Below are 19,930 nucleotides of genomic sequence, written 5' to 3' on the forward strand. Positions count from 1 at the left end.
TCAGCTGGCGCTGCCTCTCTCTCTACCTCTCTCTCTCTCTCTCTCTATCTCTCTCTCTCTCTCTCTTTCTCTGCCGCTGCAGCAGCCGCGCTCCGAATATCCTCCCTTCCTCCGTGCATCCGTCCTGCACCCCATCCCCCCGGGATCACAGGCGCGCCCTGCTCGTCCTTTCCGACCTTTCAGTTGTTGTTGTCCCGTGTCCGTTTCCTTTCGGTGCGGCATAGCCGATTCCCAAGTTACCTTCCTATGTCCTTTTTTTTAATAGGGTTGCATTGAAGGGTGTGTGCGAAAATAAAGCATTTTAATCAAATTTTCTTTTTTTTACATTTTAAAGCAGACATAAATAAATTATCAATACCTTACAATCTTGGGTAATCAAGTTTTGAGCGTATAAATTTTCATGAATTTTTTTTGAATGTATAAGTTGTCAATTTAATGACGAATTAACTTAATTGCTACAAATAAACGAATCTGGACTTTTAATTCAGTTGATTTCAAATGAGTTTCGATCTGGTTTTAGCGAACAACGACCGATATATGTAATTGCTTAAATTGCTTTTCTTGGCAAAACGTGCACTGCTGACGCACTTAAAGAATAAGTTATTCAGGTTAGACAGTTAAGCTATTTAGGTAATATTTAACGTATCCGTTAAGCATTGTATTCTACCAATAAGCTACCTAAAATTTTGTTTGTGAACTTTGATCACTTGAACTTTGATCACGATGCTTCTTTACGAATATAGATTTTCGTATTTGCATACAAAATTCGTTTAATGTGCATATTTGTAGGAGATTCCCCAGTGCGGTATGCCCGACCATGATAAGCATTTGCAGCTGGCACGCTTCACATTCATCTCTTCGATCGGCACTTCCCCTGCGAGTTAGTTTGACCTGCCACTGCAATGATAAGTGCACACCTAAAAGCACTGCGAGAAATTTTCGAATTTCGTTGTCATGGAAATTGGTATGCGGTATGAGTTAGTTTGAACGAAATCACGTTTACCTCCGTTGGCATGGAGAACCAATTCTTATCGGCTTTATTGCCGATTGTTAACGTAGTAAAGGTGGAGTGGTCCCAAAATGCTAATCGATAATGCTGTCAAAATTTGGAATGAACATAATTCGCTTTATGGTTTATGTCCGCGCATTGTGTAATCATGACCATAATTTAAAATAAAGGGATTTATATTTTGGGTTTGTTGGAAGGGGGAAGGGGGGAGTGCTGAAATATAAGATGACACCATAAATGAAGAATCTCCTGTCCCAAGAAAAAAAAAAAGAAACAATCTCATTGATAGCAATAAATGTTTATTTATGGTCAAGGAAATTGGGCATTATTCGATTTATTTGGGGCTGCGAATTTGACACTATCTCAGCGAATTGTTGTTTCGCAATTTCGGAAGGGGCATTTAAATAATCACGCCCAGACGTCAAGTCTGTGAACTTATGATATGGATGGATTGGATATTTGCATTTAGTATGTCGGCAATGGTGTGTGTACACATTATTTACTTGATAAGCACTTGATGTTGTTAAGGGCGTATCAAAATTGAATCATATATATTATTTTTATCTCATTTTTATCGTACACTTGACATTGTGTAATATTGCGTGCTGGTTTTCCTCTCCCCATTTCAGTTAAACTTGGCCGAAGCATCTTCTATTTATTTTCGAACCAACTCAATTGCTGTTGTATCTTGTATCTTTCGGATATATTTAGGCGACATCTCGAGCAGGAAAGTTGTACCTTTCCCTTTCGTTTTTGAGTTATTTGCCCGAACACAGGCAGCAAATAGTAAATAGCAAATACATTATCCACAGCCGCAGCTGTCGTGTGTCTATTGAGCCATTATACATACTATATGATTGAACAGTTTGAGAAGCACGCGACAAGTGGCAGCGGATAATTTGGGGATGAACTGTGGCCCAAAACCCGGCAATTGTGATCATTTCGTGTGGGTAGAACTTCGCAGTAAACTCATAAAGTAATTTACGCGGCTGTTGAGTGAAATTCATCTTTCCAATATTTATCTATCCTTCCATTTTGGCGGCCATAAATCTGTGCAACAAGCAGGCCTCATTGTTCATCAATCGAATGTGCCTGAAAGTTCGCAGAAGACACTTGCTTGGAATTTTCGGGAAATTAATAACAAAGATCGGCTTACTCGGCACAATCGGCGGACTGTTGTTAATGGTGCGTCAATAAACATGTACAGTAAATACTCTAAATATAGGTAAGCAACCATGTTGCATATAATTTCGTGACAGTGAAAATGTTTTACTATGAAACAAAAGTGCAAATATTAATTACAGATATAGATATTCCAAAAATATCCTTTCGAATGCGTGATCTTTGATTCATGTGTTTAGATCACTTACAAGTAAATGCTGTTTGATGCTAGAGTTACGCCGAATGTAAATTCTCCGTAGCGAGCGTGCACTGTATATATTTTTTAGTACAATCCATATTTCGGCGTGGGAATGTCACGTTGTGTTTAGACAACTGTTGGGCCAACTACCTGCCTCTGTCTGAGTGGCTATGAGTCAGATAAATATATAGCCAATTCACCATTATCTGATCTATAACCGACGATTATCGCGCGATATGTCTGCTTCCGATGGCTTCCAAAACATCGAAATACAATGGGGTAATGCAGAAAGAGCATCGCATTGTCATTCTCAGCCAATTTAACCCGCAATCGCAATACGAGGCCTTATCGTAATCAGTCCGCTTCGCGAGGCAGTAAATTTCGGTTTTGCTGTTTAAGGTACTCGGCTTTATGTTTTCGGCTAATAACGGTTCTCGCACTCTCAGCCAATTTGGTGGGTCAGTCAGTTAGCCCGCGGACCGTGCGACGAGTGCATGTGAGTAGCGATCGTTGGTATTTGGTAATTCGTTGCTTCTGAAGTAACATCGATCGGGCCTTTTTGAGCCGAGTTAGCTTTTAGGCCAATGCCATGAGCAAGCTGAAGTTCGAGCTCGTTTCCGAGTTCAATCGAAAACCAGTTGACCGAGTGAAGTGGACCGCGATGGCAGAAATTTGTCGAGCAGAATGTGCTGGGGATTTGTGTGTTTTTTTTTTGCACACGCAAAGTGATAAGCGGCGATTAGATTTAAAACACCCAATAAACTATAAATTGCGATTTCTGCGCGCTCGTGATTGATAAATATTTGCCTCTCAGCAGTGGATTGGTGATAAGGTCGAAAAGGACCTTCAACAGTCTAAGTAGAAAATCTGGTTAACAACGTTTGAAGTGTTTCCATTACATGTGTAAAACCATTCGGATAAGAAAACGAACTAATACTTAAAACACGCTTCATTAAGTGGCAGTGCATTAATTTTTTATTAAAATTTTTAGATTTTCATGAGTGCAAAAACAATGATTATGACAAACCAGTTGCCGTGCGCGAATCAGTGCTTATTCACCGAAGATTATCCACCCACATTTCATCCCTTCGTGTGTGATAACTTATCAGCGATTGTTGTGTTTATTGTTCCAGCACCAAAATGTTACCTGCCCGTGGTCTCCTTATCGGATCATGCTGCCTACTGGCTCTACTGATTCATCCTGTGCAGCCGAATCCCATTGCACCCCGGGCGGAAGTTGCCGCCGAGTTCATCATTCTGCACAACAATGACATGCACGCCCGATTCGAGCAGACGAGTGTGACCAGTGGCACCTGCTCCAAGGAGGAGGCCAATACGGATCAGTGCTACGGAGGATTCGCCAGGGTGGCATACGAGTAAGTGCGGTCAGTTTGCCTAGAGTTCAACTATTCATGCTGATGAACTTCAACTAGGGTGCGAAAGTATCGCAAGGAGGCGGAGGAGGGTGGAACTCCAGTGTTTTATCTCAATGCAGGTGACACCTATACCGGAACTGCTTGGTTCACCGTCTATAAGGACAAGATCGCCAGTGCTTTCCTCAACAAGCTATCGCCAGATGCTATTGTAACTATTATTTTATTGTTTTCCGCATTCTCTTACTATATTTCATCAATATACCTTTCAATAGTCTCTGGGCAACCATGAGTTTGATCAGAATGTTGAGGGTTTGGTGCCCTTCCTAAATGCCGTGGAATTCCCTGTTTTGGCCTGTAATCTGAACCTCACCGATGTTCCGGAAATGGCGGCTGCCAAGCAGCTGGCCAACTCGACGATCCTCGAGAGAAATGGGGTGAAGGTTGGCGTTATCGGTTACCTTACGCCCGATACCAAGGTGCTTGCCTTTCGGAACAAAGTGGAGTACGAGGAGGAAATCGTGTCCATCAAGTGGGTATAGCTCAAATCCGCTGGAGAGCAAGGATGTTAATGCATGTTCATTTATTCCGCAGTGCGGAGGCCGCAAAGCTAAAGGCTCAAGGCATCAATATCATCATCGCTTTGGGTCACTCTGGATACCAAAAGGATCAGGAGATAGCCATGAACTGCCCGGAGGTGGACATAGTCATTGGTGGCCATTCGCACACATTCTTAGATGCCAATCAGCCGGTGGCCGATCCCACGGACTCTGATCCGGAGGCGGTTCGAGGTCCCTATCCCACCACAGTGGTGCAGGCGAGCGGCAAGAAGGTACCAGTGGTTCAGGCATACGCGTATACCAAGTATCTCGGAAAGATTCATGTTCAGGTAAGCACTATATATTATCTGGATTATTATTAAAGAAATTTGAATATAATTGTAATACGAATATTTCCAGTTTGATGCCGAGGGAAATCTGATCGAGTTTGATGGCGCTCCCATTTTGCTGAATGCCTCTGTAGCTCAGGAGCAGGATCTCCTGGATTTGCTAGACGAATACCGCCCCAAGCTGGACGAGCTGGAGAACACGGTTCTGGGTTACACTAAGGTGTTTCTCGAGGGCGGCAACATCTGCCGCATGAGGGAGTGCAACCTTGGCAACTTGGTGACAGATGCCATGATCTATAGTCGCGTGTTGGAAAACAAGGGCGGCGAATTCTGGACAGATACTGCGATTGCTTTTATGCAGGGAGGAGGTGTGTTTTATTTGGTGTCATTAGAGAAATTCGAAATTACGTGGATCTACATATTTTATAGGAATCCGTGGCTCCGTCGATAAGAAGGATGATGGAGTCATCAATGGCGCCACCCTCTTAGCCGTTCTTCCGTTCGAGAATAATCTGTACGTGACAAGGATTCTCGGAAGCACCCTTCTGGCTGCCCTGGAACACTCCGCGTCTGTGAGGTTGCAGGACTCCAATGGTGGATTCCTGCAGATGTCCGGACTGCGTGTGGTGTACAACTACAACAATGAGCAGGGCAAGCGAGTGGTTTCCGCACAGGCCCTATGCGCCAGCTGCGCCGTGCCCACGTACAAGAGCATCAATGAGACGGCCCTGTACCAAGTGATCGTGCCCCAGTTCCTGCTGGAAGGCGGCGATGGCTACACTCTGATCGAGGAGTCGGATCCCTTCACCGAGAGCATGCAGCGAAACGATCTGAATGCTACCATGGAGTACCTGAAGCAGCGCCATTTCGTGTATCCCGAGATCGAGGAACGAATTGTGATTCACGAGAAGGCTGACACCGGATCGGCGTCTGGTATTGTGGCCTCCATCTCCTTGCTTCTGCTCTCTTCCCTGCTAACTAGATTCATCTAGTGGCACTTTCAGCTTCTCATTTCAGAACCCCAATTCATAAATAAGCTTATTAATGCGATTGCATTTTTTCGACTTAAAGAGTCAAGTGTGATTGGTGATAAGTTTGCCCTTAATTAATATAATATATGCTTGTTTCACACACAAACTTAAACTAAATAGCTAATAAATGTTGTGAGAACTGAAATGATATTGTGTTTAAATTTATTTACTGCTTGTGTAGTTTTCGATTAAATCGCCCGATAATCCAGATACCCTATTCATTCTGATTTACTATTTTCGAGATCCATTCTGCATTTGCCATAGCACTGGTTATTACGTATACGTCATTGTGCGAAACGTCTACCAAGCCCAATAGAACGAAATGGACCATGCCCGAAACATTCAATATTTTTTTAACCAATATATCGCCAGCTGTACCAAATTGCTTAAGCGCATTTGGTTGGAAAGTGTTTTTCACACAAAACTGATTCTGTTCGATATTTCTCCTCAACTCAAGTTCACACAACTGCCAATTAAGGCTTTGCACATTTATAACGTAATTGCTTAAGCCATATTGACCTGTGCCAGTGATTCTTAAAGAACCAGCGATGTTTGCAGTTTCCAGAATGCAGATCGGTCTCAATGCACCTGCAACAGAAAATCACTGTAATGTCTCAGCCTATGTTGTCCAACTAATTTTACCTCTGTTTTCCAACCGACGCGTCAGGCTAATCAGTGATATGTTAATGTCCGCAAACGGCTTAAAAATCGCGCTAGCTTGGAATTCCATACCCATCACAACAATGGCTCTGCGGAAATATAATATCTTAATTTGCAAAACATGCTGTTCGCGAATTCATTTCAATGGACTCACAAGGAGAAGGGGTTGTCTTGGGAAAAGTCCGCAGTGGTTAGGACATGGCCTAAATTTCATAACTAAATTTTCAAAAAAAACCAAAACTCTCAATTGATTGCTGTGCAGTACGTACGGTCGGTGATCAGTACACCCTTCGCGGAGTATTGAAGTCCAACGATGGTTGCCATTAGAATGGATCCGATGGAATCGCCAGTGCAGTCAGAATACAGAAACATACCGTTGCTCCTCCTACTGACCACACTACGATCCTGTTTGCTCCTAACTATATTTGCAATCCAGCCACTATACTGTGAGACATCGGTATAGAGACCAACTCCATTGCATTCCCTGGTGCCATAACTGGTAATCCCGAACTGTGTATCGAAATTCTTCCCCTGGTAAGTAATTTTGCTGATCAACGGACCGCCAGAATCGCCGGCACATGTATCTCCTTGGTCGGTAGTCGCACATATCTGTTTCGGATCGGGACTCATTCCCAAATAGAGATGGCATATCATTGGGTTGGTTCGATTAACAAAAATTCTTTGAAGTATATCGCTTTGCTCGGCATTTCTTGTTCTTCCCCATCCAAAGGCATTATAATAGCGTATTTGTTTGCCCAATGTTGCGTCCAAGTGAATGCATATTGGTTGAATATTAACTGCGGATGAGTACAATTTAACGTTGGAAAATCGCTCAAAAAAAACACACTAGTATACGGTTAAATATCACACTCCTCTCCAACTTCACCAGGGCTATATCGTTGGCATAAGTGGAATTGCTGTATTGTGGATGGGCTATAGTTTCGATTACGCGAATCTGATCGGTCGGGTGATTAATGTTGTACGCTCCAAGTCTCACGAATCTTTAATTGACAAAATCATATTATTATTATTATCAAGATGGGGTTTTGTTTCATACTCACAGCGTTTGTGTACTTTTGCAATGAGCAACCGTTAAAACAAAATCTGGAAAGAGTATTTGCTCATGGACCAAGGTATTTTTTATATAAAAATATATATGTATATGCATATATAATTAGTACGAACCTTCGTGAATAATCGTGCCGCCGCACAACAAATGTGTTGTATTAAAAATGCCTGCCATATACTGAGCACTTTGTTGACTTGCGTTTGAGCCTGAAATAATTTTCGGGACTGGTGTTTTTCCACAGGGCTGCTTCAAAAACATGGAATACGCCAACTGGCAAGATCCCAATGAGCACAAAAAAATCCACACAAAAAGATACGTCATGTCAGCCAGAGATCAAGAACACAAATGAAGAGTAAATGAGTGCTTATCAGTTGCATAAAGCTCATAAAGCTCGTAATTTGAAACGCCTTTGATTAATTGAATAACACCAACATAATGTTTATCTCTAATATAATTTGATACAACTGACAGCTGTTGTCTGTTTGAAACAGCAATCATTGGCAAAAAATATGACTCATTGTTTCATTAATACCGATGTACAAAGTGATAACTAAACATAAGCGAACGTCATTTTAAAATATTATTGACATACTAGTTTTTGAAAATGACAGGCCGGAAAACTGACACTTTGGTTGTTTTGACAGACATAGGCATGGGCAGATTGACTGATTTTAACAGCTTGGACAATCGTTTTTCTAGCAAAAAAAAAAAAAAAAAAAAAAAAAAAATTTACGCATCTACACATAATTATTTAATGAATTATATACTTTCGAGCCTGATTTCATTCTGATTTAAACTATTTATAAATTAGCATTGGTAATGCTAATGGTAAAATATGTATAAAATCAGCAACATGTTTTATTACTTATTGAGTGCAACTATTTCTGCGGCAGTCAGTTGCAGTCCCTCGTGTTCATTTAATTGAATAATACGTTCGTATGAGTATACATAAAACTCCCAGTTCACGTTGCTGATTCTAATTTTTCCAATTGATAACACATTAACGGAACACCTCCAGAGTTCGTAAACATAACGTTGCGTATACGTAACATAACGGAACGTAACTCTCAGGAGAAAGAGAGCGAAATCGAGTGCAACTGAGATTGGGATTCTGATTCCAATGCTTTTTGCCGGTGAATTTAAATAGATACTCTTGCCAAACAACACACATGCTCCCGTGGATGTAGATAACTAAATAAATTCGGTATAAATAAAAAATAATGTATAATAATTAGAAGAACTGCGCTGCAACAGAGCAGCCGGCCGCGTAAGCGACCGCAGAAATCGGGAGAAGTCAGTGCGATTGTGGACATTGGCGGCAAAGGTTGTGCACATTTGGAGCGCTGAAACTATGGCGAAACTGATCGTCATTTAAGTTCTATTAAGTTCAGAATTCAATTAACTCTAACATTGCCCACAGCAACTGGTAATAACGTATCGAAGTGCTGATAGAATTCTAACCAAATTCAGTTACAATTGTGACCTTAGAAAGTTTTTTAATATTAGCATTCCACAAAAAAATTATATCAAGTGAATTGCCCGCGCGTGGTATTAAGGTGCAATTTGATATTATTTCCAATGCAACTAAAGAAACACCGGATCCATAAATAGTTCCATTATGAGAACGCACCACAAAAGTGCCGATATATGTAGAGACAAACCTCCAAATCCGGAAAATTTGCTGAAATATGTGTTTTTTTTTATGTATCTGCAGATTCATAAATGGATAATCCATCCAAATTAGCCTCAAAACTAGTGGTTCCATTTCTAGTCCATTTGTTTTTACGCGATGCATAAATTATACAATTACTTTTATTTGTTTTTCTATTTACAACTTGCACGTCTGGCTTTTCTCAAATTTTTGCACTTTGTTTTTTCTAAGGAAGGATGAAAAGGCACGTTGAAATCGAATTTCATTTCCAATCGAATGGGAAATTTCTGAACTGTGCGAAATCTTGTGGCGCCCACTGTTTTTAGGTTGACCCTAGCTTTCATGCTCCAAGTGATATTTTTGTGCTTTATAAGCAAATTAATTAGCCACTCCGCATGAGTAAATTGTATGGTTATTTTTGCACTTGTTTCTGCTTTAATTCTGTTGTGACACTTTCGAATAGATCATTTTGTACTTCACCGGCGCTGAGTAAACAAGATATGTTTATCATTTGCGGACTGTTGAAGATATGCATGTTTCTACAGAAACTTATTTGCAAATCGTCTGCTGTTGCGAATAACTAGAATTTTAATTAATTTCTGCTCATTGTTTAGACAATATAATTCGATCGCCGACGTGTGAAGACGTTTTTATCGTGCTCCGCACAAAATCGGTTGTTTTGAGTGAAGTGAACGCCAAATAAAATAAACTAAATAAAAAATCTGAAAGCGAAAGAGACGCTCTATGCGATGCAAGATCGCTTAAATACATAGTGAATTGTTATCTTAAATAATAAAACTATGAGTCAGAATGACACTCGCGCCCAGCGTCAGCGCGAGCATGACGAACGCCGACTCTCAATTCAGCGCAACAACGCGTACTTCTCCTACGTCTCACCGACAATCCCAAACGCAGACATCGAGCGGTCAATAACCCATAGCCCAGGAAACCTTCTTCTACCAACAAATCAAGAAAGAGCGCGCTCCTGCTCTCCCGCTCTATTGGCTCCAACAGAAGCCCCGCTACCTCCAACAACAACAGCTGGAGAGGGACCGGCAGCCCGCTCTGCCTCGTCATCGGCTGCACCCGCTCACGGTCTGACTAAGTCAGCGAAAGCAAAACCGCTAGCAATAAACGGTACTGCTGCACTGCCAGCAAAACAAAACGAAAACGTAAACAAAAAAGCTGGGTCGACCTGGCAGACTGGAATGGACCGCTACATTACAATAAAGCGAAAGCTCAGCCCGGAAAATTCAGATTTGGGAAACAAGCCGAAAAATACACGCGATAACTCTACCTTGATCAAAAATGTAGCCCCTGCAAATACCAACAGATTTGCCTTGCTGGTAGATACCGCTGAGGACGTGCCGCTGGGATCCGTTGATATCGAACCGAAGAAAACAAAGCCTCCGCCAATATACATCCGCGAGAAGAGCACAAGCCGTCTTGTAAATACTTTGATTGGCCTTATTGGGAAAGATAGCTTTCATATAACTCCCCTCGTAAGAGGTACTATCAACGAAATCAAACTTCAGACGAAAACGGAGGACGACTACAGAAAAGTCACAAACTATTTTACCGCACAAAAAATAGGCTTCTACACCTACCAGCTTAAAAGCAGCAAGGGCCTGCAAGTAGTCCTGAAGGGCATTGAGTCTGATGTTACGCCCGAAGAGATAACTGAGGCGCTAAAGGAAAAGGGATTTTACGCCAAAAACGTGTTCAATATCAAAAACAGAAACAGGCAGCCCCAACCACTCTTCAAGATTGAGCTTGAACCAGAAAACAAGCCTCCTAGAAAAAACGAGGTTCACCCAATTTACAAACTCCAGCTCCTTTTGCACCGTAGGATCACGGTAGAAGAGCCGCACAAACGCAACGCTCCTGTACAATGTACAAACTGCCAAGAGTATGGCCACACGAGGTCATATTGTACACTTCGCCCGGTGTGCGTAGTCTGTGGAGATCTCCACGACTCCAAACAGTGTCAAATTAACAAAGAAAATGCATGCGAGAAAAAATGTAATAACTGCGGGGGCAATCACACAGCAAACTACAGAGGCTGTCCAATCTACAAAGAGCTGAAAATCCGTCTTCACAAAAGAATGAACACGGCGCGGGCACACCAAGGATCAGCTACCCTGATACCATCAGAGACAAATCCTGAAGTAATTTTCTCGAAAGCAGCTAGTTTCGCTCCCTGGCCTACATTCAACACTAACAAGACAACATTTGCTAACGTTTTAAAATCAGGTATGACGCCTCCAACCCAAAACTCCCGAACTCCACATGAAGTGCACACAAAATTAGACACACAACAAAACTATCACCCAGCTGCGCAGCAGGAAACAAAAACTGAAGCTATGATGCAAGCCTTACAACAGAGCATGATGGAATTTATGACATTTATGAAGACCACCATTCAAGACATGATGCGTAATCAAAACCTTTTGATACAAATGCTTGTAGCCCAACAATCAAATAAATAATGGCTACCTTACGCATAGCTACGTGGAACGCCAATGGCGTCTCACAGCGCAAACTTGACCTAGCTCAATTCCTACATGAGAAGCATATCGACGTAATGCTTCTTTCGGAAACTCATCTCACAAGCAAATACAATTTTCAAATAAGAGACTACCATTTCTACGGTACAAATCATCCCGACGGAAAAGCACACGGTGGCACCGCCATACTCATAAGGAACCGTATGAAGCACCACTTTTACAAAGAATTTGCGGAAAATCATCTTCAGGCCACATCTATCAACATTCAGCTGGATGACAACACTCTCCTTACACTAGCGGCCGTATACTGCCCCCCCCGTTTCACAGTATTAGAAGCTCAATTCCTGGATTTCTTCCAAGCACTAGGGCCACACTTCATTGCAGCAGGCGACTACAACGCTAAACATACTCACTGGGGATCGCGACTTGTGAACCCAAAAGGAAAACAGCTTTATAAGACGATAATAAAAGCCACTAATAAACTTGACCATGTTTCCCCCGGGAGTCCTACATACTGGCCATCAGACCTCAATAAGCTGCCAGACCTGATCGACTTCGCAGTTACGAAAAATATTTCCCGCAGTTTGGTTAAAGCTGAATGTCTGCCGGATCTCTCATCTGATCACTCGCCTGTACTAATTCACCTCCGCCGATACGCAGAAAACGTGAAACCACCAACCAGATTGACCTCTAGCAAAACAAACTGGCTCAGGTATAAAAAATATATAAGTTCACATATTGAGCTAAGCCCAAAACTCAATACTGAATCTGATATAGAGAGCTGCACGTGTGCATTGCAATCCATCCTTACTGCAGCAGCTCTTACTGCAACACCCAAAATAACAAATAATACAATTAATTCAAAAAAGACCAACGTACAAATCGAGCAACTCGTCCACGTAAAACGTCGCTTACGCAGAGAATGGCAATCTTCCAGATCCCCAACTGCAAAACAAAAGCTAAAAGTAGCCACACGGAAACTGGCCAACGCTCTGAAACAAGAAGAGGACGACGATCAGCGCCGATACATAGAGCAACTCACACCAACAGGCACAAAACAAAAGTCACTGTGGCGAGCCCACTCAACTCTTCGCCCACCGACTGAAACCGTTTTGCCGATAAGGAATTCATCAGGTGGCTGGGCCCGTAGTGATGAAGACAGAGCCAACACATTTGCCGCTCACCTACAAAATGTGTTCACGCCAAACCAGGCTACTAGCACATTCGCGCTACCGTCCTATCCCGTAAACCGCCATCAGCAACACACCCCAATTGTGTTTCGTCCTAAAGAAATAACTAAAATAATCAAAGACAATCTCAGCCCGAAAAAATCCCCCGGCTACGACCTTATAACACCGGAAATGATCATCCAGCTGCCACATTCTGCAGTTCGCTACATAACCAAGCTCTTTAATGCCATCACCAAACTTGGTTACTTTCCACAACGATGGAAGATGATGAAGATCATAATGATTCCAAAGCCTGGTAAGAACCACACAGTCGCTTCATCTTACAGACCAATAAGTCTACTCTCATGCATTTCGAAACTATTCGAAAAATGCCTGCTGATCCGACTTAATCAACATCTGATATACCACAATATAATCCCAGCCCACCAATTTGGATTTCGCGAAAGCCACGGAACCATTGAACAGGTGAATCGTATTACAACGGAAATAAGAACTGCATTTGAATATCGCGAATACTGTACAGCAGTATTTTTAGACGTATCCCAAGCATTCGACAAAGTCTGGCTCGACGGCCTAATGTTTAAAATTAAAACATCCCTACCCGAAAGCACACACAAACTTCTAAAGTCTTACCTCTATGACAGAAAGTTTGCAGTGCGGTGCAACACTGCCACTTCCACTGTTCATACAATTGAGGCTGGAGTCCCCCAAGGCAGCGTTCTTGGGCCAACCTTATACCTCATCTATACAGCCGACATCCCTACAAATAGTCGCTTAACGGTATCCACATTTGCCGACGATACAGCTATCCTTAGCCGTTCAAGGTCCCCTATCCAAGCTACAGCACAGTTGGCACTGTACCTCATCGACATTGAGAAGTGGCTCTCTGACTGGCGAATAAAAGTAAACGAGCAAAAATGCAAGCACGTGACGTTTACGCTAAACAGACAAGACTGTCCTCCGCTCTTGTTGAACAGCATACCACTCCCGAAAGCAGACGAGGTAACGTACCTAGGAGTACACCTAGACAGAAGACTCACATGGCGCAGGCACATTGAAGCCAAAAAAACCCAACTTAAACTCAAAGCCAACAACTTACACTGGCTCATCAACTCTGGTTCTCCGCTCAGCCTAGATCACAAGGTCTTGCTCTACAATTCTATATTGAAACCAATCTGGACCTATGGCTCACAGTTATGGGGCAATGCCAGCAACAGCAATATTGACATCATTCAGCGAGCACAATCAAAGATTCTGAGAACCATCACTGGGGCACCGTGGTACGTTCGGAGTGAAAACATCCAAAGAGACTTAAATATCCCATCAGTTACCAACGCAATCACGGAACTTAAGGAAAAATACCATAGCAAGCTTCACACGCACCCCAACCACCTAGCGCGAGGTCTAATCCAGCTCAGCAGCCGTTCCCGTCTCCGGCGAAAGGACCTACCAACCCAGCGAATAAATTATTAGGGCCGTTTAAACATAGAACAGTTGGAAAAATAATACAACTGTTCAAAAAATACTTGTTATAGTTAAGATTTTTAAACTTATTGTTAGTTCTTATACAAGAAGATTCAATAAATAAAAGCAAAGTAAAATAAAAAAAAAAAAAAAATTGTTTAGACAGCACGTTCGTAGCAGAGGCGAACTCAATCAGTTGGATAAATTGTAATTAATTTTGAAACAACAACATTAAGCTTCACCTAAGATAATGATATCGCAATCCGCAAGACTTTATAATTTCTGTTGTAAAGCAATTATAGTTATATGGGACCATACAAATTGTCGCAAAACACTTGTCAACTGCTTTTGGATTTTGTTGATATAAGCTATTCGCTGGGCAATAATGAAAATCTCAACTTTTATTCCCAATTGTATAGAAGATGCAGTCACGTTGGCTTTGCGGGATCTTCGTGATCGTCCTGGCCCATTGGACACGGGCCAATCCAATTTTGAGCCATCCCAAAGTGGCCACCGAGTTCATCATCCTCCATAATAATGATATGCATGCCCGTTTCGATCAGACGAGCGTTAATAGCGGCACCTGCCCACCGGAGGATGTACATACGAATAAATGCTATGGAGGATTCGCCAGGGTGGCCCACGAGTGAGTTATCCATCCGCAGTATGGTATCCTTTTATCAAATTTGTTTTTTAGAGTTCGAAAGTATCGTAAGGAGGCTCAGGAGGGCGGTACCTCCGTATTGTACTTAAATGCTGGTGATACCTACACTGGAACCTCTTGGTTTACTATTTTCAAGGACAAAATCGCCAGTGCTTTCCTTAACAAATTGAAACCGGATGCTATAGTATATAATTTTGCCTTAATTTCGCTGACAAAATATCTTCAATGCTACATTATTTGTAGTCCTTGGGCAATCATGAGTTTGATGAGAGAGTAGAGGGTCTAATACCCTTCCTCAACGAGGTCACCTTTCCTGTACTCGCCTGTAATCTGGACCTAAGCAAGGTTCCCCAACTGAAGGCCACTTGGCACTTGGCTAACTCCGCCATTCTGGAGACCAATGGCACTAAGGTCGGTGTCATAGGTTATTTGACTCCAGATACCAAAAAACTTACTCTCAACATGGATGTGGAGTTCAACGAGGAGGTGGAGTCCATTAAGTGAGTGCAGGAAACATTTAAATCCATTGTACTTAATTTGAAAATATTACTCCAAAGTGTTGAAGCAAAAAAACTGAAGGCACAGGGCATCAAAATCATTATCGCTCTTGGCCACTCGGGTTATTTGAAGGATCTGGAGATAGCCAAGAACTGTCCGGAGGTGGATATTGTCATTGGTGGCCATACGAACACCTTTCTCTACACCGGTGCCCAGCCGGATGCGGAGCACATAGATGGACCGTATCCAACGATGGTCAAGCAGAACAGTGGCAAGGAGGTTCCCGTTGTGCAGGCCTATGCGTATACCAAATATTTGGGAAAACTGCATGTACAGGTAAGCACTTAAGTAAAAGCTTTATGAAAGGAATAAGCTGGTCATTAATCAACTACGTTACTTGTATATCCAGTTTGATGCCGATGGCAACCTCATCCAGTGGGATGGATCTCCCATCCTGCTCAATGCTTCAGTGGCTCAGGAGCAGGACCTTCTCGATCTATTGGAGGTCTTTCGTCCGAATGTCACCAGGCTGGAGAAGTCGGTCGTCGGGCACACCAAGGTTCATCTGGAGGGCAACAAGGCGGTTTGCCGGGCCGAGGAGTGCAACCTGGGCAATCTGATAGCCGATGCAATGGTGTTTAGTCGCCTGATGGAGGAGCAGGGCGGTGATTTCTGGACAGATGCTGCCATTTCTATAATGCAGGGCGGAGGTAAGTTGGACGCACATGCTCCGTTTGTTAGTGGAAAATAAGAAACACTTCTGTCCATTAGGCATTCGCAGCTCCATTGAAAAGCGATCGGATGGCGCCATCACCGACAACGATATCCTTTCCGTTCTGCCCTGGGGTAATAAGCTCTATATGGTGCCCATGACGGGTAGCACTATTCGTCGAGCCTTAGAGCATGGAGCTGCCCTGAGAGGCAAAGATTCGGACGGTGGCTTCCTGCAGGTGTCCGGAATCCGTGTGGTTTTCAATTCGAACAAGCCCGAGGGTCAGCGAGTGGTTTCCGTGCAGGTTCGATGTGCCGCCTGCCGAGTGCCCACCTATAGTGATCTGAATGATACTGCCATCTACAATGTCGTCCTGGGAGAGTTCCTGCTAGATGGTGGCGATGGACATGTAATGAGGGACTCAGCCCACCAACCACAGCGCCTGCAAAATAACGATCTCGAGGCGGTATCCCAATATCTGAACCAGCGTGACTATGTCTATCCCGAGATCGAGGGTCGTATTATTTTCATTAATGCATCCAGTACACTTATGGGCTCGGCAGCCCTGCTTCTTATCTCTTCCCTTCTGATAAAAATTATTGCTTAAAATAAACAAATAATCGCGAGTGTATGCTTAAAATGAGCTTCAAAGTTGATGCGTCGATAATGCGATAATTTTGAATCTAGAAAAAGAACTTCTTCATCAATTGTGTTTGCCATTGCATAGTTTTAGGCTGACTTAAGTAGACACAAAACTACAATAATAAAAATCGTATGTAAATAGGTTTTTGGTTTTCATTTTATGATTTCAACATTTGTATGTCCAAAAGAAGTGTTGTTAATAGAATAAAATCTATGTTCGTTATAATGTTTACCTCATTTCGGTATGAACTTTTAGCAAGATACTATATTTTTAATAATATGTTCTAAGCGGCTCGTTACCAGTATAAAATGAAAAGTTACATATTACATTACATCGTTATTAGTGTGACCAATTTCGACTAGTAGCTGGCGCGCTTTAGTTTAAATTCAAATTTTGTGCGCAAATCTTGCGCTTAACAAATAAAAAATTTAAATTAACTTCGGGATGAATTTTATGAGCAAGATAGCTAGAAAATTTAAATTGTGCAATCATTTATCAGTATTACCATGCCGTTGTCACAAAACTGATTATACTTAAATAATGCGCAAATATTCATTTTTTCAACAAATTCAATATACAACTAACATTCCCTAAAAAACTGATACAAGTTTTTATTACGTTTGGCTAATGGATACAAGCCCAATCGTACATCCTAAAAGTAGGCATTCAAAAATGGCAGATCACAGTTTTCAAGTGCTTTTCGGTCACTTTTCTTTATTTATTTGTAGTTTCTAGTAACGATGCATTCACTTACTCCACAATGGTGGTTTTTTCTCTCGCTGATCCTGTTCTTCCTGGACTGGATCAGTGGTTTCAAATTCACCCTCTTACACACGAATGACATGCACTCCAGGTTCGACCCCATTTCCGACACAGGTGGAAGGTGCAAGACTGTCGACGATGCAATGGGTATTTGCTTCGGGGGATTTGGACGAGTGGCGGAAGCGTAAGTATTCCTGACTTGGGAGTAATCCTAATGCTTACTAGGTGAAAATATTTATTTCAGAGTTTCAGCAGCAAGAAATACTGCAACTGATCCGGTTATTTACTTAAACGGTGGCGATTCCTTTCAAGGTACTTCCTGGTTTTCGGTTTATCGAGGAAAAATGGTGGCCCGAATGCTAAATTTTCTGGCTCCCGACGCCATGGTACTGATTGCCCAATTGTTTATAAAATCAATTTGCAATGATCCCTTTGCAGGCCCTTGGAGTTCACGAACTTGACGATGGAACAGATGCCTTGGCCGAATTTCTAAATACCATTACTTTTCCAATGGTCAGCAGCAATATAAACCTGATAAATGAACCTAAACTTGCGGAAAACGCTAATCTAGTGACTTCCTTGGTTATCACAAAGGGTAATCGTAAGATCGGCATAGTGGGCTACATAAGACCGGATACCAAGGAGCGAACCCAACCAAGTAATGTGATATTTAAACGGGAGGTGCCCGCCATCAAGTAAACTAGATAGCGTTTACTGCATGTGCTAAATACTTCATTTTAACATTTTATTGCAGTAAGGAAACAAAGAAACTTAAGGGTCAAGGCATCGATATCATCATTGCTTTGGGACATTCTGGCTACGAGAAAGATATGGAAATAGCCAAGCGGTGTCCGGACGTGGATATCGTCGTCGGTGGTCAGTCGCACACGTTTCTCTATTCGGGAAAGGCACCGAGTAAGGAAGTTTCGGAAGGTCCCTATCCCACAATAGTGGTAAAGCCCGATGGCAGGAAAGTGCCCGTTGTTCAGGCCTATGCTTATACGAAATATTTGGGAAATCTTTCCCTAGAAGTAGGATATAAAACCTCAAATGTATCATATAAATCGTATAAGTTTCCATTTTACAGTTCGACAATGGTGGAAATCTGCTTAGTTTCAAGGGTAGCCCCATTTTATTGAATAATCGTTTTCATCCCCGAAAAGATGTTCAAGATTTTCTTCAACTGTACCGCCAGGTGATCGATGATATGGAGCGCCATGTGGTGGGCACCACATCCGTTTATTTGAATGGCGATCGGAAGAGTTGTGGTTATAGTGAGTGCAATTTTGGAAACTTCATAGCCGATAGCTTTGTGTATGCGAGAGTAGTGCAAACGATGGCGGATAGAAGTTCTTGGACAGATGCTTCCATTGGACTCATCAATGCGGGCGGTAAGTGATTGGATCTAGCTTCCATAGTACAACCATTGTAATTGGAAATAACTAGCTATTAGAGCCTCGATTGACCCTGGGGAGACGGGCGCCATTACGGAGGCTGATGTGGTCACAGTGCTACCCTTCAGCCAAGATCTCTATTACACCAGGATCAGTGGTAGTCAACTGATGAAGGCGCTGGAGCATTCAGCCCAAATGCGTAGCAAACACATGACCAGTGCCCATTTACAGGTTTCGGGTCTTCGGCTCAAGTTCAACCACAGTTTGCCCAAGGGCGAAAGGATCACGGAAATCCGTGCCCTGTGCTCCGATTGCCAGATTCCCCACTACGAGGCCGTTGATACGAATGGGTATTACGGTGTGGTAGTAACATCATTTCTATTGAATGGCGGCGAGGGCTACAGTTTCGTCGATCCAAAGCGACCGGAAGTGGAAAATATGACGATACTTGATCGCATGGCTGTCATCCAGTATCTGCAGGAGCACAAGGTTATCTATCCGGAACGGGAGGATCGCCAATATGTGCAGCATAAGCACATCGCCAACTCGGGCTACATGTCTCTTGAACCCAACTTAATACTCAGCTTTTTGTACTTTTGTCACCGATTTCTCGTTGTCTAGTCTTTCCACGTACGGATTGCGTCTCCATGGGGCATCATTATCATTAGTATTAGCTCTCTGTTTTTGTCTATTGCGCAATCGCTTAGAACACCGATTAGTGACTTAGTCTGTTGTGAACCTTTTCTATATGTATGTATGCAAAAATGAGCAAAGTTGTCTAAAGTTTAATTATATACATAGTACATCTAGATTATACGGTTTGAATTATTTGAGTTTAATATACTATTAATTGTTTGTATTACCTATATATATATTATATTATATTATTGATAACGATCATAAGTCATAAGTCAATAGAGAAGCTAAAACTCTTACTCTGTCCGTATAAACCACAAAGTTCAAATTATGGAAATTTCTCTACTAAAAGCATGCTTTCTTTGACTTTTTCTTTGTTAATTGTTGTCATCAAACGTGATTCGCTCAAATAAAATAT

At 42.2% G+C, this 19,930-nt stretch overlaps 4 protein-coding genes across 7 annotated transcripts, besides 1 other annotated feature; 3 read left to right on the forward strand and 1 right to left on the reverse strand.

The window, feature by feature from the left end:
- Positions 1–1,250: 1,250 nt before the first annotated feature.
- CG43110 (uncharacterized protein) lies at positions 1,251–9,906 on the reverse strand. Of its 2 annotated transcripts, none has more exons than NM_001299603.1 (7): positions 7,508–9,906; positions 7,384–7,426; positions 7,178–7,323; positions 6,592–7,119; positions 6,477–6,525; positions 6,305–6,411; positions 1,251–6,250 (listed from the first exon to the last, which is right to left on the reverse strand). In NM_001299603.1, the coding sequence occupies exons 1-7, from the start codon at positions 7,710–7,712 to the stop codon at positions 5,877–5,879; spliced, it is 1,452 nt and encodes a 483-aa protein (NP_001286532.1). In that variant the 5' UTR covers positions 7,713–9,906; the 3' UTR covers positions 1,251–5,876. The 2 variants fall into 2 exon arrangements, with proteins under 2 accessions (NP_001286532.1, NP_001246396.1); NM_001259467.2 differs by having other exon boundaries at positions 5,684–6,250; positions 7,508–7,738.
- On the forward strand, positions 1,844–5,804 carry veil. Of its 2 annotated transcripts, NM_001299604.1 has the most exons (8): positions 1,844–1,955; positions 2,075–2,194; positions 3,503–3,745; positions 3,803–3,953; positions 4,018–4,274; positions 4,337–4,631; positions 4,702–4,999; positions 5,061–5,804. In NM_001299604.1, exons 3-8 carry the CDS (start codon positions 3,510–3,512, stop codon positions 5,621–5,623), a joined length of 1,800 nt encoding a protein of 599 aa, NP_001286533.1. In that variant the 5' UTR covers positions 1,844–1,955; positions 2,075–2,194; positions 3,503–3,509; the 3' UTR covers positions 5,624–5,804. The 2 variants fall into 2 exon arrangements, with proteins under 2 accessions (NP_001286533.1, NP_611217.1); NM_137373.3 differs by lacking the exons at positions 1,844–1,955; positions 2,075–2,194 and adding an exon at positions 2,833–2,865.
- On the forward strand, positions 8,688–16,855 carry NT5E-2 (Ecto-5'-nucleotidase 2). 2 transcript variants are annotated; one of them, NM_137374.3, is made up of 7 exons: positions 8,688–8,817; positions 14,623–14,849; positions 14,901–15,051; positions 15,111–15,367; positions 15,425–15,701; positions 15,775–16,075; positions 16,137–16,855. In NM_137374.3, exons 2-7 carry the CDS (start codon positions 14,626–14,628, stop codon positions 16,682–16,684), a joined length of 1,758 nt encoding a protein of 585 aa, NP_611218.1. In that variant the 5' UTR covers positions 8,688–8,817; positions 14,623–14,625; the 3' UTR covers positions 16,685–16,855. The 2 variants fall into 2 exon arrangements, with proteins under 2 accessions (NP_611218.1, NP_725681.1); NM_166232.2 differs by having other exon boundaries at positions 8,688–8,715.
- Positions 9,664–14,357: a mobile genetic element.
- A 525-nt stretch (positions 16,856–17,380) lies between the features above and the next one.
- Positions 17,381–19,684, forward strand: CG30103 (uncharacterized protein). The gene is made up of 6 exons (NM_166233.4): positions 17,381–17,666; positions 17,727–17,868; positions 17,921–18,177; positions 18,237–18,513; positions 18,570–18,873; positions 18,929–19,684. Exons 1-6 carry the CDS (start codon positions 17,461–17,463, stop codon positions 19,495–19,497), a joined length of 1,755 nt encoding a protein of 584 aa, NP_725682.2. The 5' UTR covers positions 17,381–17,460; the 3' UTR covers positions 19,498–19,684.
- Positions 19,685–19,930: the final 246 nt, after the last annotated feature.

Source organism: Drosophila melanogaster, chromosome 2R (genome assembly GCF_000001215.4).
Source record: "Drosophila melanogaster chromosome 2R".
NCBI lineage: Eukaryota > Metazoa > Arthropoda > Insecta > Diptera > Drosophilidae > Drosophila > Drosophila melanogaster.

What these genes read in the sequence shown, in the direction of transcription:
- CG30103 (NM_166233.4), top strand. Translation starts at nt 17,461, where the DNA reads ATGCATTCACTTACTCCACAATGGTGGTTTTTTCTCTCGCTGATCCTG. An exon ending in TTCTGGCTCCCGACGCCATG is followed by an intron (nt 17,869 to 17,920) that starts GTACTGATTGCC and finishes ATCCCTTTGCAG; the next exon opens with GCCCTTGGAGTTCACGAACT. An exon ending in TGGGAAATCTTTCCCTAGAA is followed by an intron (nt 18,514 to 18,569) that starts GTAGGATATAAA and finishes TCCATTTTACAG; the next exon opens with TTCGACAATGGTGGAAATCT.
- veil (NM_001299604.1), top strand. Translation starts at nt 3,510, where the DNA reads ATGTTACCTGCCCGTGGTCTCCTTATCGGATCATGCTGCCTACTGGCT. An exon ending in TTCGCCAGGGTGGCATACGA is followed by an intron (nt 3,746 to 3,802) that starts GTAAGTGCGGTC and finishes AACTTCAACTAG; the next exon opens with GGTGCGAAAGTATCGCAAGG. An exon ending in TGCTTTTATGCAGGGAGGAG is followed by an intron (nt 5,000 to 5,060) that starts GTGTGTTTTATT and finishes CATATTTTATAG; the next exon opens with GAATCCGTGGCTCCGTCGAT.
- NT5E-2 (NM_137374.3), top strand. Translation starts at nt 14,626, where the DNA reads ATGCAGTCACGTTGGCTTTGCGGGATCTTCGTGATCGTCCTGGCCCAT. An exon ending in AATTGAAACCGGATGCTATA is followed by an intron (nt 15,052 to 15,110) that starts GTATATAATTTT and finishes CATTATTTGTAG; the next exon opens with TCCTTGGGCAATCATGAGTT. An exon ending in TGGGAAAACTGCATGTACAG is followed by an intron (nt 15,702 to 15,774) that starts GTAAGCACTTAA and finishes TTGTATATCCAG; the next exon opens with TTTGATGCCGATGGCAACCT.
- CG43110 (NM_001299603.1), bottom strand. Translation starts at nt 7,712, where the DNA reads ATGACGTATCTTTTTGTGTGGATTTTTTTGTGCTCATTGGGATCTTGC. An exon ending in TGCAAAAGTACACAAACGCT is followed by an intron (nt 7,324 to 7,383) that starts GTGAGTATGAAA and finishes TGTCAATTAAAG; the next exon opens with ATTCGTGAGACTTGGAGCGT. An exon ending in GAGGAGTGTGATATTTAACC is followed by an intron (nt 7,120 to 7,177) that starts GTATACTAGTGT and finishes ACTCATCCGCAG; the next exon opens with TTAATATTCAACCAATATGC.